General features: G+C 40.2%; 1 protein-coding gene across 9 annotated transcripts in view; it reads right to left on the bottom strand.

The window, feature by feature from the left end:
- myo18ab (myosin XVIIIAb) overlaps positions 1 to 20,365 on the bottom strand; it is a 174,700-nt gene that overhangs the window by 73,556 nt on the left and 80,779 nt on the right. For all 9 annotated transcript variants that reach the window (XM_038694223.1, XM_038694226.1, XM_038694222.1 and 6 more), the window contains 5 exons: positions 18,729 to 18,888; positions 17,377 to 17,563; positions 16,318 to 16,525; positions 13,867 to 13,976; positions 8,240 to 8,305 (listed from right to left, as the gene is read on the bottom strand). In XM_038694223.1, the coding sequence (XP_038550151.1) occupies positions 8,240 to 8,305; positions 13,867 to 13,976; positions 16,318 to 16,525; positions 17,377 to 17,563; positions 18,729 to 18,888 (731 nt within the window). The remainder of the gene's footprint in view (positions 1 to 8,239; positions 8,306 to 13,866; positions 13,977 to 16,317; positions 16,526 to 17,376; positions 17,564 to 18,728; positions 18,889 to 20,365) is intronic.

The following is a 20,365-nucleotide window of genomic DNA, read 5'->3' as shown; positions in this document are numbered from 1 at the left end:
ATCGGTGGACCCTTACAGACTGAAGCAATATAAATAATCAAGGAACGACACATTCAGACTCATATCTATAAGAATTAGACTTTGGCTCGCTGTTTCCTTTAAATGAACTGAACGATTGAATTGTATGTAAAAGGATGTGTAGCATGTCCATACTGACACACTGATACCATTAAACATTAATGTTTGTATGAACGATCTAAGCAGCTTAGAAGCAGCTAAAGCGGGCAACCCTGCAGTGTTTAAGAGGTTTTGTACATTTAATGGAGACCTGCGTTTATTTGTCAAAGCAGGCCAGGCCAGTAAACGGGGTAGGTGGCTATTTGGGACTCGGCTATTAATTGAAGTTTTACGGTAAACAAAAACTTGGACAACTGATTGTAAAACTTGCCAGGACTTCAAGTGGACTCACATGGATTTAATCCTATCTGTTTTGTAAGAGTGATTATTTTTATCACCTAAGCTCCATGTTGACATGTTGAATATTTGGGCTCCTGGCAGCATAACAAAATCACCGGATCCCTTCACTGTAGGTGTCAAGCATTCACTTGTAAAGAATATGGTGAAGTATGACTCATCTGACCATATCACTTTATTCCATATCTCTACAGACAGCCTTTGCACTACTGAACTCTCAAATGTGCATTTATCTTCGTAATGAAGGGTTGTCATTGTGCATAGTGTTGTAGAATAAATGTACCTTGAATATTTGATTATTTCATTATGTCACGCACAGTACTGGAGGGGGCGTTTCACTGCACAATGTAGAGAGATGTTGAGTATGTGACAAATAAAAAAAACTTAAAACTTTAAGATAGTGTAGAGTATACCCTTCTGAAGCAATCAACTACAGCAACCCTGTAAAAACATGGCCACTGATCTAGCTGCCTAAATGGAAACACGCCAAACTCTGCACTTCACATCACTTTCTGAATCATTTTATATCTTCCACACATTAACCATGATCACCCAAGTCACTCTTTTCTCTTGCAGGTCACTGGCCACATGCAGCTAACACCAAGGAAAAACATACCCATCGCTGCATCGCAGTGTTTCATCCCTGACTAGGGTATTTCTATTTTGTTTGATTTCTTATAAAAACACTGATAGTGTTAACCATGGATGGATCATCAGCTCTTCTGAATACTTATTAAAATATTTTTGATGTTAAGTCAACACTAGGCCTGTCCTGATCAGTTGAGTAAGGATACCATGCTCAATCCACTATTTATATGTAACACGTTTTGTCTATTTCTACTTAATACAGATGCAGTATATTCTTCAATGCAACTCATACCGTCCATTTGACATGGGTCACATCAAACATGTCTAGTAGTTGAGTAGGGAAGGGCCAGCAATTGTAATAAAATTGCTGCTTTGACTTGCATCAGTGCTGCGAAATCAGACAGCAGCGTTTCCTGATGGACGGGCCATCAAGATGCCATTGGTATGCAGGCTGAAATGGGTGTTTTGTAGTGGTGCAACAGATCACAAAACTCACGGTTCGGATCGATCCGTGGTTTTGACTCACAGATCGGATCCTTTTCAGGTTTCAGGTCGGCAAAACAAAAAAGGGGTTAGGGTTAAGTTAATTTTAAAATGAATACTCTGGCTCTGATGTAGCCACCTCTCTCTGTCTATCCACCTTATTTTTAATGGGAATACGGACACAGCCAGTTGACAGCCAGTCTCGCTCAATCTGACTGCTTACATGTCATGAGTAAAACATTTGCTGCTACGGTGAGCAGCAGAGCTGTGCGTCGAATGGAAGGCAGCGGATATTACTGAAGTTCAGTTCAATTCAATTTTATTTATATAGCGCCAAATCACAACAACAATTATCTCAGAGCGCTTTTCATAAAAGAGCAGGTCTAGACCGTACTCTGTGATGCTATTTACAGAAACCCAACAGTTCCCACCAAGAGCAGCACTAGGAGACAGAGGCAAGGAAAAAGTGAAGTGGCAAAAAACATCACAATCGTATAATCAGTTTCTATGGTGAAAAGCAGCCCAGTTTTTGACGTCACAGCCTATGGGGTTTCACTAAATGGAGGCGAAAGTGACCTGCTCAGCGGTTTGATTTGTCAATTTCTTCCAAGTCCAGAGAAACTATCTCAGCTATTCTCAAAGAATGATCAATATTAGTCTTAGATTAGATTTCTGTCTTTCATCTCCTTTGCTGATGATTTGGGCAGCAGTAGTGCTACTTCCTGAATGCTAATGAGCGCACAATTTCATTTTTGACTGTAAAGAGTCATGATGTGCTGACACTGGGCCCCCTGTAAAAGCCTACATCATAATGCCTCCAACTTCCTCTTGATAATTTTTGTCTGGGAACAGACATTGTTCTGTTCCTCAGACCTGAGTAAGCTGGCAGCTCTTTGTGGAACTACATTCATTAAGTGGAGATGGAGTGGCACTTTGTCTTTCACTGGATGGGACCGTTTCTAACTCTGACTTTAATTTTCAAAATTGGCTGAGCAAAGGAGAAAGAATGGCTTGGAGTATGGCTGGGAGTTAAGGTTGTTGTTGAGATGTCAAGCAGCCCTTGTAACTTCACCATTTATACAACAGTGACATTACTCAGTCCATTTAACCACGCGTCCCTTGACGGTCCATCCAAATATTAGGTGTTTCTAAGGCACTAAGGGCAATCAAATGGGGTCAGCCCGGTCATATAGTGGTTAGCACTGTCCTGTCTGTTCCTCAAAAATCACAATGAAGGTTAGGTTAATTGGAGTGTAAATGGTGGTGAACCCCACTTCTTGCCCAATGTGGTTGGGATAGGCTCCAGCCCCTGCCCAGGATTAGCAGGTATAGATAATGGATGGGTGGATGTTGGTAATCAAATAGCCATATAAAAACAGAGGCCTTATTACAACTGCAGAGCAAGTCCACCCTCAAATGCAGCCAGGAGCAGCTACTGTCAGATCTCTGTCTCTCTGCTGGAAAGTCAGTGAGTCCAGCAGTTTTCTACAGTCACTAGAAGCATGGGATTTAAGTTAAAATTACTTTTCATCTGCCCTGAATTTCCAGTGAAGCTGGATATTGCACAGTTGTCAGAGGATCCAGTTTTCTTTTCTGCTGACTTGTCCTAGGACAATCATTCTTGTACACACAACCATTTCAAAATGAATGGCTACTGATACTGCTCAACAAACATCTTTTAGTGTGGATATGCTTTAATGACTTCTCCTGCTGTACAGTGTATAAGATGTAGGATTAGTAGGAATTTTCTCACCCTGCTTGACTACAATGGTGATGCAATTAGAGTGCAATGTGAAGTAATATACCATGAGTCTGCTGCTCCTCTATGGTGTGTAAATGTGTGCTGGGATGAGAAATGTTGTGAATAGTAACAAGCTACACCATGAGTTAGTAGGAGCTCTAGAAGAAAATGTATTAACAAACGGCTATTGTTTTCATAGATTTATTTTTATAGTGCCCCCTACAATATTCAATGAAGCAGACCCCGGCGTACATTTCACGTAAATGTATGTAATTTGGGAGGCAGATGTATCATCTCTAAAATTAAAAAAAAGCCTCTTGGATCCATATCCTAAACCTAACTGGACGTCAGCTATTTTGAAATGAATTTTTTGCCACCTGTTGGCAATAGGAAATGACATGATTTATACCTTGATGTACCCCTCCAGGCTGCTTTCTTGGATTCATCAAACGGCACTGCCATAGCGACACGGCACATTTCTATGTTCCGATGTTCCAAAATAAGTAAGCCTGCTAACAGATTAAAAGTTTCGAAATAAGTAACTGTTGCACCTCGACCACACTTTGTCAGATATTTACATTTTTATGATAGACCCCTTTGAACTACCCAATGGGCAGGAACCAGCCTGCTATGAAGTCACACCTTAACGTCATTTATCCCAGAATCTCAGGCTCCATCCACACTACTATGTTTTCTTTTTAAAATGCAGACCTTTTGCTACGTTTGCACCTACTGTCCAGACTAAAACGGCGAATCAGAAGACCTAAAACGGAGAAGTCTGCTGACCCCATTTTCGTTTTAAAACTCCGTTGTGGCATATTACTGCAGACAGGCGAAAAACAGGGGCCTTTAAAAACGCAGGACTTTAAAAACGATGATGCAGATGCTCATGTTTGGCTTCCTGATTGGGTGTTACCAGTCATGCAAAGCAGAAACAAGATGCTACTGACAGTGTGTTAGTTTTGGTACTTTATTAAAATATTTAGTACTGTGCAAATAACACTTAAAACACTTTGCGACGACTCCCAGTCTGTTTTCCTCTGCAAGAGTCTATTTGTACTTTCAGTAACAGTTCCACCTCTTTGTCGGTCCATGCTAAAATCTCTGGTGTGGTTGTTTGTAGTACCTACTTTCGTCTTTCGCCAAATCTTCTGCAACTGCGGAGAAGACATTCGTGAACAGCCACTAGATGTGCGTTTTCAGTTGTTTTAATGTAGACGAAGATCAACTCAGCTAAAATGCTGGTGTGGACAGAGATTGTTTTCGTTTTAAAACTCTTAAACTGTTTTTTAAACAAAAGGCTAAATGTTTCTCCAAGCAGATGGCCTCAGGAAGGAACAGCAAAATCCGACCAAACAAATACATGAAGGCCTAATAACAAAGCTGGGTATTTTATTGTATATATTGTGGTTTGTAAAGAACAAGCGGCTAAGTTATAAACAGTACAACAACATTTTTTCCCTCTGTATACAAGGCTTCAACAACCATGAATAATTTCTCTTTTGGTGGGAAATGCTGCTGTGGGCAGATGTCAAACTGGCCTGGGAGGAGATAACACATCTGGTTAACATGAACTGCTGTGCTCCTTAGAGTCTCATTTGTCAATGTGGGGATGGTTTTATGATATCAGGCAGAGAGCCACATACAAGTTGGCAGTGAGAGGTGGGTCATCTGCCAGCCTGGAGAAGATACAGCCACCTGCACACTCCACACTTTCTGCGTCATGCGTGGCACTTTTATTTTGGTTGATAATCATTCCTACATCAAAACTAAGGTATACAAGATTATGTGGTATTCTTTTTAGTTTGCAGCACATTTAAAGTGGATTTTAAAAAGGGTTAACTTTGTGCTATTTATTCCACTGGACGTTAACTGATTCAAAGAAAAGCCTCTGTTACTGATGCTTCAACAATAAGCCTCTGTGTTTATTATCACATCTACAGTATGGACCACACTGAAAAGCATTCTTCCATGGGATGGGTTATTTGCTTGTGCTTATTTTTCTCTGTTTATTAGTTTTAAGTAGCCAAAAACTTGTAACCTCATTTATCCACAACAGCTAAGTCCACCATATAACTGGTTGGAAAAGCATTAATCCTGTGAGCTAAATCGTTACCCCACTTTCAAGCAATGTACCTTATTGAGAAAATCATTTTCATATCGTCACCTTTTTAAAACAAAGTCGTCCAGCTCAACACAGCAGGTACCTACTGTACGACTGTTCTTACGAGAAGATGTGACTGAAGTACTGAGTAATGTAAAGCAAGTGTTTTAAACAGTGGATTTTCTCCACTTTAATGCAGCTCATTTATTCATTATTTAAAATTATTCCCACTCTGCACAAGGTACGCAGTATGATTAGATTAAGTAAGTGGCCCAGTGTGTGTCTTGTCTGCCAGTAAAAATAATGTGTAACAAGAGACCTTAGCAACATAAATAATATGAACACCAGAGAACAAAAAAGTTCTGATTTGAAACTTTATCTAAACTTGGGAAAAGTAGCGGGCCAAGAATAGACTGACACACACAAACACTAAGGCAAGGTTAAACTCCCTGCAATATCTGCCAAGAAATGTCTCTAATTGACAGCTTAAGGCGCACACTGTTCTTTATTCCACAGACATTTACAGATCTAATTAACAAAACCATCAGCCTGTCTTTTTCCTTGTGATTAGCTGTTTTTTCTCTATCTCATAGAGTTGGAGTCTGGCATTGTCTGACTGCTGCTTGGCAAGGGTCACAGCTACAGAAAGCCACACAGATCAGCTCCTTCCCATAAAAAGAAAGATTAAAAACCAAAACACACCTCGAGCAGTGAAGGTGAGAATGGATGTGTGAAGATTAAAAAAAAATAGTGGCACACCTGATTGTGTGAAATCTCCCACATAAATTACTGCTGGATTAATATTACAATTTATCACAATCATTTCAATGTTTCAGTCTATCCAGCCTTCATCAGTCAGCAGCATCGCAACACTTCCATGTGGGACCCTCCCATATGGAAGTGTTGCGATGCCCCCCCTCCAGCAGGTGTCTGTGCTTTTGGCAATTGGTGTATTTTCTCTGTTGTTTCCTCTTGTCACACCCCAACCACCCACCCGTCCATCTTGCAGGTGCAGTCATTTCTCTGTGGTATCCGTTTCTTTGATGTTTGTGCCCCCCACCCCCATTTCCACCCCCCTGTCTGGCCTAGTGAAAAATATATACACATACATTATAAAATAAAAACAAAGACGACAAAGGACTGAATTAAAACTCTGCACAACATGGTACCCAACTCCTCCTACTATACATATATTAAACATAGCCTGCTCCAGAGCAGGTTAGTCATTTAGCTAAAGTTACCATGGCGATGTACCCAGGGTTAAACCTAAATTTAACATCAAGAGTTAAGAAATTATACACAATCTTAGAAATATGGCTCACCATTCAAGCTTTTTCTGGTAAGGGGGACAAGTGAAAATAGTCTAAATATATAAATAAATAAACATGCAGAAACACTTGATGCACATTTATTAGGTAACAGGTCTGAAAAACCAACACAGTTTTCCCCATATGTTTCTATGACCACCTATCTAGTGTGTATAATTTTTGTATGTTTGTTTTTTTGCGAGTAGCAAAAAGGGAACTACAGCTTATCCTGTTATACAACCCTGTGTTGTAAAATGATGTCTCTTTTAGCCACAACATGGTTAGATTTCTAAATCAGATTAGGCCAGTGTTTTATACACTCCCTAAACTACACAATCAATACCGAACTGCCAGTTGCAACTACTAGCCGACATCCCACTCTGCCCGGTCGGCCCAAAAGCCATTTTTAAAGTCTGACCACACAAGATTATGTAAAAAAAAAAGTCGATCATGGGGACATCCCCTTGATTGGGAAGACTCGCTTCAATCTGTTAAGCAAGAGCCAGAAAAAAACTATTCTCAGCTACATGTTTGACTCATAGACTTTATAAAAGAAGCGTATATAGGCACTATTATGTTACCCGTTGGTTTCTGGAAAACCATCTTGAAGCCTTGAGTTTAACATTTTGGCCGTTGCCATCTTGTTGGGGTTTTTTGGAACCAAACACTGGACATGATCATGTTTGGACGAGAGGGTGGCACTAGCTAGCTTGGTTAGCAAGGTGAATCCATAATTCATTTTAACTGTTCATTTTACCCATGATAATAATTTTAGCTTCCAAAAAAAACAGGCTTCAAACTAAAACAGCTGACTCCTAATAAGCTTTTTCAACAGCGCTGGACACAGAGCTGCACAAGTCTGATACAAGTCACCTCTAGTCTGATTCATAGGTCACCATGGTACAGACTTTTCAATCCCAAAAGCATACCCTGCTTTATCGTCTATTTTAATTTTAACTAGGACCATAATTTATAAAATGATTGAAGACCACTTGAATCTTGCGAGTGACACCATAAACCTATTAGGAAAGTGTTTACTGAGGTAATAAATCAGCTGAGAAGTAGGTTCATTTTGTCTTTACGTCTCATGCAATTGGACTTATTTTTGCCATCAGTGGAGTCACCCCCTGCTGGCAGAGGTCCCCGACTGGTATAATCACCTACTCTCCTCAGAGTCATCTTGTAAGGTCAGTATTTATGAAGCACTACTACATATTAAAATCACACCCAGAGCTATTGCTCATTTTTAATTACCCATCTTTGTTTGTATACAAACGGGGGCGAAATTTAAGACATAATTTAGTCTATAATGCAAATTTTTCCCATAAGAAAACTCTGACTTGTGTGGATCTGACTTGAAATGAATGTGTATAATGAAAATAAATAACTTAGAATGGGGATTTATAGCTACAGTGGGAGCATGTCCGCTTCCACAGAGTCCAACCATGTTGCGCTGTCATGATTCAACCTCACCGCTAGATGCCCCTAAATCCTGCACATTGGGCCTTTAAGGTTAATAAAGGGCCTGGCTACAATTTCAAAAATGACAGCATTACATTGTGACTTATAATGAGCTGACAAGTGTGCATGTGCAAGACTCACCCGGCTTAGCCCCATGTGGTAGCTGCTCTTTTCCAGTTCCAAGGACTCCAGCAGCTCCTCCACTGCCTGGAAACCAGCAGAACAAACAGTCAGTAGTCAGATAAATATAACAACTTCGGTTTGTTCCGGGCCTTACCGCTACTTGATCATAACGTAGTTTCACAAAGGATGCTAGCTAGGTGACAGGAAACAACCACTATTCCCCCTTAACAACACACACACACACACACACACACACAATCTGCTTTGAGGGACTTAGCATAAAACAAGACAGAGAGGGAAGCTTTTCTGTCAGGTTTCATCTATTGTATCAATCTACAATATTGATTGTATTGATTTAGAGGGCTGATGCTGAGATTGAGGATTACGAATATCAATATCTAAAAGATGTTTAATACTGGCTACAAATAGGAAGAAGAATCATTCTTACTTGCCGTGAGGGGTCCTAGATTAGCAATAGATATTATATTCCACAATAGGAAAGTGTAGAATTTGGCTATTCAACACTGATAGTAGCATAGTAGTAGTAGATAGTAGTATAATAATAGTAGTTAAAGCTTTCAAGTTTGTTTTGGGGTGGTGCTATAGGAAAGGCCGAGGGACATTTAAATTACAGAATAAGCTTAATTGGCTTTTAATTTGTTATTATTGGTAATAGCAAATGTGTTTAAATTAAAGTCCATTCAAACTTACATGCATATCGCCCTCTGGAGGCAGCATGCCTTCAGGGGCTATTCTGTCACAAATGCAACAGACTAAAGAAAATAGTTTTTGTCTTCTGCATCACATACAGTGCAAGCACACACCTTTTTTGTAAATGCCTTCCTTGTGTGGGAACACAATATAAAGTGGGAAAAACAACACAAGCTGCCAACACTAAAAATGCATATTTAAAGCATTATAAAATACAAATTCAATTTGTTAATCCTCTCTAAAGCATGGTCATGTAGAGAATCCCATGTACTGGGCATGTGTACCTACTGCTACCTCCTGGAAACCTCAGGGGTGTGTAATTCTGCTCCAGTGGGCGTAAATAAAAAGTCCAACCAATAAAGGCATTGACACCTATGTGCCTTGACTATCAAATATAAACAGTTTTCTCTCAATATCTAATAGCCCATTGATTTACATTAACAAGATAATTCCAGTTAATTACAACTTGCGTCTTACTGTTTGGTTCTGTGCATCATTTTTATGTGTTATGATAAAACTGTACTCGCTAAAGTAACTGGTGAGATGTGAGCATATGAAATCGGCAAAAAGATTACAGACAGACAAGGATTAACTGGGTTTTTTGAAAACTTTCCCCAGACTTCACTGTAGGAATGTCACCATGTTCCCAGGTCTCAGCAATTAACTTGGTCAGTATCCAACAAAGGTTAACATCAAGGGCAACTGGACTTGGTTGAAGATACTGGAAGACGTTTCGTCCCTCATCCAAAGGACTTCTTCAGTTCTGACTGACTGGCAGGGAAACTCAGCTATTTAACCTCAGTGGGGTCGTTATCCCAAGGGTCATCGATACTGGTATCGATGACCCTTGATTTTAACCTTCGTTGGATAACTATGACCTGGATGACTGAGAATCTTCATAGACAACTTGGTCAGTACAACGTTATTACAATGAACACAGCTATGAAAATACAACACAATTATTTAAAGTTCCCATGAAACAGGAAGCAGAGTGCTGTTTGATTCCTGTAAAACAAAAAGCTAGGGAGGGAGTTGATTGGCTCCTGAGCTACAGTAGAGGTGTAAACACTCCCTCTGTGCTCTGATCTCCCAGTCCGGCCAGAGTCAGCTAATATGGCCACTGGCTGCACAGCTAACTGAGCTAACTTAATAACAGCAGCTACTTCATCAGCAGTTTGCCGTTATTTTAGCAACATGTAAAGCTATCTCTTCATCAGGAAACTCTGTAAATCATTGAGGAAGAGGACATCAGAGGAAAACCAGAAAACATTTTCTCTACAAATGTTCACACAAGTCACTCAATAAAGTGTTTTGTAAAAGTTATGAAGTTGTGTTTGGTGTGTTTTGTATGAGGTAAGCTCAAGGAGTGTCCAAAATGGAAAAGATTTGTGGGAAGCATGAATGTGCTCAGTACATTTATTTATTTTATTCTGCATATCAAATTTTGACATTAATAAATATAAAAGCCCTGACAGATTATTATTTATAATTTATTAATTTTATTATACTGTAGTATATGAGTGAAAGCTTCCACTGAAAACCACAAAAATAATAGTAATCCATGATAACAACACACAGAACAGTCAGGTTCCACTGAGGTTTCAGCCTCTCAGGGACAGAACACTAACAGGAATGTTGTATCATGTGGTGGATGTCCTCTCTGTTGTTAGACTGGTTGGTCTGAAAAGCTCTTGGCAGGTACACCATCTGGCTACTGACATCATGGCTACATCACACTATATTAAGAGGAAGTGACAGAACTGGGCTGACAGCGGCAGAAAGTGAGGGCTTTTTGTTTAGCAAAAAGACATTTTTCAGACAGGCTCAGCAAACCAATATTCCTTCTGTCGCTTTCTCTTTCTCTGAAAACCAATTCTTTATTATTCCTCCAATTATACATCCTTCTCTGTCTCCAACTGCCTCCTTTCATCCATCACCCTTGCTTTCTTGTTTCTTTGCTGTTTATTCCCGACTCCCCAGAGAGCTGGGTACCATTAGTTCTTTCTGAGTAGGCTATCCTCTCAAAGCTCATCTCCAAGGAATCTTATGAGCCACTTTACTGCCAGTGTGCTGTGGTGTGGTAAACAGAACAGGGCTTGATTTCAGTGAACCACTTAATTAATCCAGTAAAATCTTGTTGACAGTGGCTATTCATTTTAACGTTCTTTTCAAATTACACATTTTGTCTGGCACATAAATAGGCAGGCATTCAGCCAATCAGATTTTCAGTTTTTTGATTCCTGAATATCATTTTGAGACAAGAAACTTCAGCACATCAGGTACAAAAGGCCTACATGTATAGATGTTTTTTTTCCCCCAGCAGCCCCTCCTCCCACTCATAAAGGCTAATCATGCCTTTGTGCAAAGCTGCTATATACTGTACTGCCTAAAGAGAATATAGAGAAGACATTAATCATATGCTCAGGGATGTTCCTAAACTGTTCTGCCTCCTATACAAAAGAAGTGGAAAGATAATGAGACCTGAAAAAAGGGAAAGCGACAAGGGAATGGAAGGGAAGAGGGAGAGCGCAGAGGAAAGAAAGAGCTCTTCCCACTGCCGGTAATTAATCAGTACAGTAGCCGTATGCTGCCAGCCTGCACAATCATAATTAATTACACAGAAGAGCGCTCTTGGAACAGGAAGAGGACAGCACAGAGAGGAGAGCAGGAGGAGAGGAGGAATAAAGGGATTCTGTTCACACCGGGAGATTAGAATGTGGTGGGAAAGGAGAGAAATACTGAATCTCCAGACTTTACAGTTACTACATTTATTTGGCTAGCAAATAGCTTCGAATGTTACGAGCTACTCCAGTGATTTAGTACTGCACTTCCATAAAGTTGGAGGGCTTACAAGAGACAGAATCATCAATACTGGCTCAGCAGAGGCAGATATCCTGACTTTTACGCCTTAGAATCAAGAAAAGCTCTAACAAGACTGGATCTCACATTTCCCATAACGCAACTCAATAGCTTATCCTCATTAGACCCTCCCCGCCTGGTATACAGCCACACCTTTCAAATATCTAACCTCCAGTTTGTAACGCAGGCTTTCTGTAGTGTCTAAACTCAAACCTTTTTTGGTAGTTTGACAACACAAAGTTTTTTTGTAGGACAAAGCTCCTCCAGAGACAACGAAGACATTGTTTTTTACAGGCCGAGTAGTACTAACCTTAATGAGTAAGTTGACATTGGTGTGTAAAAAAGGTGTAGTGACTGTTTTCATAAAAAAATATTTTCTAATAAATACATTTTTGCTGTCGACAATGTTTTCCCTCTTGATGACCCTCAAAAGAGGGTTCAGAAATAAATTAAACACGCAAAGGTTAAGCACATTGATTCATTATCCGGTTAACTGACAGTAAAACTGTCAAGGACCAGTACAGCACAAGGCTGTAACGAAAGTTTATAGTCCCTTCATGCTACACACACAGAACATAAGAGATAATTACTTTATTATTTATATTCAAATACTAAATAATATAGACCTACACCATTATTTCATGTGGAAACAAAAAACAAATAGACCATGTGTCTTTCGTTTTTTGTTTCAAATGAAATTATGAATTGACTGAAGTAGACCTCTTCATTCTTCAAGTCAAAAAGGAGTAATGATAAAAGGAATCGCCAAAACAGACTGATTTTGAATGGTTTTTGATTCCGATTTTTTAATTACAAATTAATGATGGATTATCCAATGATACCCAGACCAAAAAGGAACATTTCTGTCTTCAGATAATGGTCATACATAAAATGATGTTACAAGAGTGAAAATTGTGAAAGTTAGAGCAAGTTGAGAGAGTTTTACCGAAATGTTTGTCACATTCCCACCCATTATAAAATCTGAAACGGTCTTTAAAAAACAAAAAAAATCACAGTTTACATTTTGTGATAGCTACCAAAATGCCCATTTAGCACAATAAAGTCCCAAGTCTCGTGACCCGTTTGAAGAGGTGGTATTATGCTTTTTGGCTTTTTCCCTCTCCTTTATTGACTTATTTCTCTTTTTTGTGCATGTAACAGGTTTGCAAAGTGTCCAGCCCAAAGGGAGTTCCCATCTCCCACAGAAAGCTCTGCTCTGAACCGCTTGAAAACAGCTCGTTTCTAGTCCAGCCCTTCACTTCCTTTACTTGTGACGTCACAATGAAAACGCGTCATAAAGCTTGCCAAGCGGCTAGCGGGGTCAGGCACGCCCTCAAACCAAGCTAGTCTGAGCGGAGGCCCTTTGGCTCGACTCGCTTTTGTTTGGTTTTCCATTGTAGAAATGTTGCACCTGTACCTGCTTCCAGGTACTTTTTTTCGTATCACCTCACCTCCATCGAGGTTCCAAGCAAGCTGAGGGATACTAAAATGTAACGTGAAAACAGACAGACTGCTGATTGGTCAGAGAGAATATTCACTATTCACTGCATCATCATTGCTGCACCAGACAGAGGCCAGCAACAGGAAGTTTTATATTTTACAGTTTTCGTATGGAATTTCATTACTAAATGTTGCATTGAACATTACGTCGCCCCTGAAAATGAGCATAATACCACCTCTTTAAACCCAAAGAAGAGCGGGTTTGAGCTATATCACAATGATTTCCCAGTTGAGAAAGTTACATGGGTTGAAGTCAGAAAATCTTTAAAAAAACGGAGGATCATTGGGTGACATCACAGGTCATGTGACACACTAAGCAGCGCAATACACACCCATTATAAACTCAGAAAAGGACCAAAAACAGCATAAAACTGTGATAATTACAAAAAATAATAAATATATATATCAAAAGGCTGAGTTTAACAGCTTAAAGTCAGGAGTAATGCATTTTTAACATCTTAATGTAGGGACTCCCATAAAAGTTAGAAAGAGTAGTTTCCATCATATCAGGGGTTACTGTCCAGCCACATACAACAGCATTATGAAGTGTCAGCCTAACCCTGCCGAACACTCACCCTTCGCTCATCTGTGACAATGTAGTGGCGTCCATGCTTCTTGGTCAGATGTGGTGCCAGGACATCAAAGCGCCTGCGGAACTCAGAAAACACCATGTGGTCTGGGTATCCTGGAGGCAGGGAGAAAGCAGAACAGAGAGGAGGTCAGTGGAACGTCTGCAGCTAGTGGAGAGCCAACAATGTTCAATGGTCAACTTTTATTTTCAGGAGAAATACAGGCAAAAAAAAACAACAAGAACACTTCAAAGCTGTCAACAAGACAATGTTGTGAAGGTTTGACAGGTGAAAATGTATGAGGTCACAGGGGGTTCTCAAGCTTTTAGAAAGGCACAAACAGTAGGAAGGCCTATGGGAATACATTGGGACATAGGGCTAAGGGATCTGAAAGTATACACTTTTGAATGAAGACAGTGGAAATAATTGTGCCTTTTGACAGTAACAGCATTGGGATAAAGTTATTGCAACAGTTTCAGATTCTCTCTGGAATCTCTGGAAGTTAAATTCATCACTGGATCCAAATGATTTGGGCAAGAAAAGAAAGAAGGTATAGTTCATATTTTATTGACACCATCAGAAAGACAGCTGAGTCATGGAGGAGTTTGAGAGCAGGTTAAGCTTCAGGAACTTTGAAACATTAAAAGAGAAAACTGACTTCTGTACCAGACAGTAAATCTGAGATCAAAATTTAATCCATGAGAATGTATCATTGTTTTATGGACGTTTTCCTACCCCGTTAAAACCAGTATTATCCTGACTTTTAGTGACTAGTAAGTCACTTTATTAACAATAACTTTATTTCTATAACACCTTTCATAAACACAACAAAATGATTCATATGTGTACTTACTAATAATAGCATGGAATTCACTAATAATTTCAGGGAATGGTCACACTTAATTCAAACATACTAAATAACAACAACATAAACTTAAGTAATATGTGGAACTCCTTGGTGCAGGATAAGAAACTGAAATTACAATGTAAAGCAATGTCATGCAGTCAGGACTGGGGATATACTGCATGTTCTCGCCAACCGCAGATGAGCAACTGCTGCAATATTCAGGTAAGTCAAGGCAAAAGTAGGTGGAGGAGTGGATCATTTTTGGGGAGAACTGGTTTAAAATACTGCTGATTTGTGAGTAGCCAAACTGAACAATATAATCATAATAAACTATTTATAGAGCACTTATCAAAGCAAAGTACAATGTGTTTCATAGAGACACCAAGAGAAGGATGAAATGAAACTACAGGGCATAATAAAAATACGAAATAAAAAATAAAGTAAACAGGCGGCTCAGATAAAAATCAGGATATGGTTTCTGATAAAAGTGCGTTTTTAGAGGAGACTTCAAAGAAGACACTGACTCTGACAGTCTAATTTCTTCGGGCAGGTCATTTCAGAGCCTCGGGGCCTTGACAGCCAAAGCTCTTTACATTTCAGCCTGTATTCAGGGAGAAACAGGAGACCCCTGCTCAGGTGTGATAAGACCGTACCACTTGGTTCTGGTCAAAAGCCGAGCAGCTGAGTTCTCCACAGTCTGTAGTCTTTTCAAGGTTTTTGATTAAGACTAAAGAAGACGCTGTTGCAATAATCAAGACATGAGGAGTAGGAACAGTTTCTCTATCTTTAACATTTATTTAAGCAATATTTCTGAGGTGATAAAAACATTACTGGACAGCTTAGTGATGTGTTGCTCAAAACGTAAAGTGCTATCAAACAGGGGTGTTTGGTGTAAAGCTGATGATACACGGGGCAACATTTTGAGCAATCTCGCTGGTGGCAAGTCCAACTATGTTTTGAACGGATAGCGGTGGTGCGGGGAGGGTGGCTGAGTGATGGGGGAATCTTTACTCATTACCACTGACAGCAACATTGCCCAGCACCATTGCTCTAAAAAGTTGCTCCGTGTATCATCAGCTTAAGGCTTCTTGCAACAGGCTTGATATGTTGTGATAGGTGACCAGTAGATGGCAGTATTTGTTTTCTGATATGTTGGGGCCCAATAACAAGGATTTCTGTTTCATTAGAGTTTAGCTGAAGAAAATGTATCGAAATCCAGTTTTTATATCTGCCAGGCAGTCCTGTACAACTGTGTGTCATCTGCATAACAATGAAAGGAAACACCATGTCTACAGATCACATCATCCAGGGGGAGCATATGTATGGAAAACAAAATTGGTCCAAGAACTGACCCTTGAGGCACACCATAAATGATGTGGGAAGAGGCAACATGAAGCTGTTAATAGAGACACAATAGAAATGCTTCAGTGTATCTAAAAGAATGCCATGATCACTTTTGTTGAAGCGCCAGAATTGAACACAGAAGAGATTATAAATCAGTGTTCACAGACTGAGTGGCCCTCCTTAGTAAACTGACCATTTTAATTGCATTCTTGGTATTTAAATAAAATAAAAATTAAAAAACAAGATTTCCACAAGTACTTCATTACCTTGCCTGTAGATGCGCAGCGCATCCAGCAGCTTGGATCCTCGGAGCTGAGCTCTCAGGAGGCCTACGTCCAGAGTCATAAGGCCCGACTCGGGGCTCTCTCCTTGCACAACACGGGGCTCACCTCCTCCACCCACTGCCTCTGCTTTGGGCAGCAGGCAGTGGACGAAGTGAACCCTGGAGCGACGCACCATGTCAATCAGAGCATCCTAAAAACAGAAAGGACTCAGATATCAGCTTCTGCTTGTTGACAGAACAACAGTCGTTCTTTCTAATAGTTCATCAACTTCATTGTGGCAGTTTGTGCTGGACTGCGAACCACTCTACATGCAACCTACAGCAGCTGCATGAAGCAACTCAATAATTTTCTTCAAGGCCCTGCATTTATCACCACTGATCAACGACACAAAGAATATTACATCGTTTTTAAATAGTAATTTAAATAGACCAGCGAGGAAACGCAACGTGCGTGCTGCTATCGGCCGCACAGCAGGCACGCAAAACTCTGCACAAGACCGGTGAATGGCAGGCGAGCAGAGAGAAAAGGGTCAACAATAAGACTCAGTTAGCTGGAAATGTACAGTGTAAGTTACAGTGACTAATAAATAGAGACTACAGCTCTGCAGCTTCTCAAGAATAAAGTGGAACTACTGTGTATCAACCCCCCACAACTGCCGCACACAAACACTGTACATGACTAAGTAAATATGTAAATCCTTAGTCGGGGACAGCCCTACTTTATATACTTACATTTCTTTAATTTCATTACACTTACAGTATTTTGTTGCTTATATGAAACAATGACATGAACAAACTTTATGTTTTGAAATGTCTTTGAATAAGTAAAGGAAGTAACACTTTTTTCTCTCCCAATACTGATACAAACTTCAAAACTTAATGACTTCAAAATAATTTTACCAATTGACACTGAAAATTACAACAAAAACAAGCGATCACAGTAAATTACTTCAGCAGTGACAAAGGACCAGTCTGTAAAGTTGACAGGAAAGGTTATTTTAGCAATGAGGTACAGGTTTTAATCACCGGGTCCTCCACTTACCACTTGGAGTTTGACCTGGATACACAGGCTCTTCTTCTTGACGGCAGCCACTCCTGTGGTGAAGGTTTTCCTCATGCTGGTGGCTCGTCGCAGGGCCAGCTGGGAGCTTCCCTCTAGACCTGCGATGGAGCCCGACAACACTGTGGCCCCGCTGGCCCGGCCCATAAACAGCCCGCTGATGTTCTTCCTGTGGTGGCAGAAGAATAGATTTTTGTTTGTTTGTTTGGCCCGTTATTTGGTAGAAGAGCTGAAGAGAGAGGAGAAAGAGGGGATGACATGCAGCAGAGAGCCATGGGTTGAACACGGGCAGCTGCAATAAGAATTTTAGCCACGTACATGATGCGTGAGCTAACAGGTGCTCCAAAGGGAGTACATTTGTATGCATACACATGATTGACATGTTTTTCTTCATCACTGTATCAGCCAGTAATTGGTACTACAATCTACACGGAGCTAGTCTGACTGCATCCATAGCAAATTCTACAGTTTGGAGACCCATATGTTGGCGGGCTGCTCCCTGCATCATTTGGCTTACTGTGTTGCCAACTGCTCTCAAACTGTGGACCTCTCTTTTTCTAAATCCTTATGGATACTGGAAGTCTGACTGTGACTTGGATTAATTGCTATTTGCAACTACACATGTGCATTGTGGTGGACATGAACAAATTAAGTACAGTAGATCTTGATTTTCATAGAGAACCATGTGGCTTAGAAAATGCTTGTAAATTAAAATACATACAAAGGACAGCCCCTGACAGAAGCTGAGGTGATAAATTCAGGAAATTCAAAATTTACTGGGGTTCAACTTGTGGGTTTATAGTTGAACGTGAAGATTTTTAATAAACATGCAGACAACTCTCTTCAAGCTACATTTCACCTGCTCTTATGAATGTATGTCGTCACCTGAAAATGCAGCATCTTTTAACAAGTTCACATGCATACATACCAGCAGCATCGCACATTTCTCATTAATTGTCAGTATTTGTCAGTCTGATAAATGAGATGTGTTTGTTTAAATGATAAATATTTATCATTTAAACAAACACATCTCATCCGTCATAGTAGAGAATTGTAAAATATGAGCGGTGACAGTTTGTGAGTTTGAGAGTTTGCCGTCGCTCATATTTTACAATTCTCTACTATGACGGATATTACAGGGATGGGGCATTTGTCCCAGGAAAGTCATCTGGTGCACAGGAAGCATTATAGTTTTATTCTTTCAGTAAGCAATTACATGAGAGAAGTGGTTGATTTAAACAGATATCCCAAAAAAACACAGTAACATTGTCACAACAGACTTAGCTCTTATAAGCGTTACGTGGGGTGTGTGTGATTGCTGTTAGTGGTCATACTTCTGGGAGTCCTGCAGTAGTGTGGCAGCGTTCTGGGCAGCATGGTTGTGCTTGGCATGGCTCAGCCAGCCCTGAGCATTGTACTCAACCCAGTCTGTCCCGTGGCTGTGGCCCAGCAAGAAGAGGTGGGGCTTCTCTCCTCGCAGCAGCAGACTGGCTCCTGCAACACATGCACATGGGAGAAGTTAGCCTTCAAGGTTTTCTGCCAGAAGGAAGTCAGGTGACGTAGTCAGGTGACGCAGTATTAAAATAAAATTAAAGCTGCAAGCAGCGTTGGGCGGGCCCTCGCACTTGTAAGCGCGTCCGCGTGTGAGCCGGCCGAGTTGCATATTCTGGAGCTCTGCCGGTGCGGCTGTGAATTTCCTACGCGGTTATGTCGCCGCATGAAGGTGCTATATGTCACTTCCTGTGTCCCCTATGTGGAGCTACATAGCACTTGCCGCTATGAATATAAATCGGTAATGGTGTGTAGATGTCTGCGGGGTGGGAGAGTTATCAAGCACGTAAAGTTTGTTTCAGATGTGGGCATGTACACTGAACAATAATGTACCCAAACAATAAAATAAATTCCTTTTATATTTCCCTGCCTTGTTGTTTATGTGTACATACAGAGGAAGAATGTGATAACAGCACACATTTCATCGTTACTGTGTGCTGTACTGCAGTTCTGTGTCCATGCATGCAGCAAACTGAAAGCACTGTCTGTCGGAGCGTCTACATGAAAAGAGAAGGAAGACATGGCTGGTAGTGTCTTCAGAGTTGTTAAACACCTCAGCGCACTGAAGGAAGCCATCTGACTGTGTGAGGGGCAAGATCGTTGATGTCTGCAGGCAGAGTAGGCCTAGAGCTCTCCTGTCTGACTGGTCCACCAATAGCAGAGAAGATGACCCCTTGAGACACAGCCCCTCCTCATTTGCATAATGAGGCAGAAATGCATACAGAAATTTAAAAAGGACAGGCAGAAATAAATACCATGGGTGAAAATAAATAAGGTAGAAAAATACAAAGGAAGAATAAAACAGACAAAAATATTAAAACACACACATAAATAAATATATTAAAAAAATTAGTAATAAATAAAGTTGAAGATTATAAGGGAGAATAAATAAATAAGGTGATTATAACAAAGGTGAATAAGTAAAGGCACTAATTAAAATATATACATTTATGTCTCCTTGCATAATTTAATTAATACCAACATTTATTTATTTACTTTATTTTTTTGTGTATTTAATTGGAAGCTTATTTATTTATTGAGCATTTATTTATTTCTGTATTTATTTCTGACTGTGTCAGGATCGGTCCTCCATAGTGGGGTGGGAGAGTTATCAAGCACGTAAAGTTTGGTTCAGATGTTAGCATGTACACTGAAGTTACAACAACTTCCTGTGTCATGGCGAAGACTTGATCTTTGACGCCACGCCACGGACACACCCATTGACGAAAACTCGCAAATAGCACAACTTTTCATCTTCAATGCCTTTAGAAGGCACAGCACAAATTTGAAGTCGGTCGGACTAAATCCCTAGGAGGAGTTCGTTAAAGTACGAAGTGTGTAAATCATCCAAAATTTGACGTAAAATTCAAAATGGCCGACTTCCTGTTGATTTTAGGGCATCGCTCCGAGAGGCTTTTTT

The sequence above is a fragment of the Micropterus salmoides genome, unplaced genomic scaffold, assembly GCF_014851395.1.
Source record: "Micropterus salmoides isolate LMB-PRFRI ecotype aquatic unplaced genomic scaffold, ASM1485139v1 Ms_hic_scaffold_3, whole genome shotgun sequence".
Classification (NCBI taxonomy): domain Eukaryota; kingdom Metazoa; phylum Chordata; class Actinopteri; order Centrarchiformes; family Centrarchidae; genus Micropterus; species Micropterus salmoides.
This window is presented reverse-complemented; position numbering and strand designations above follow the sequence as displayed.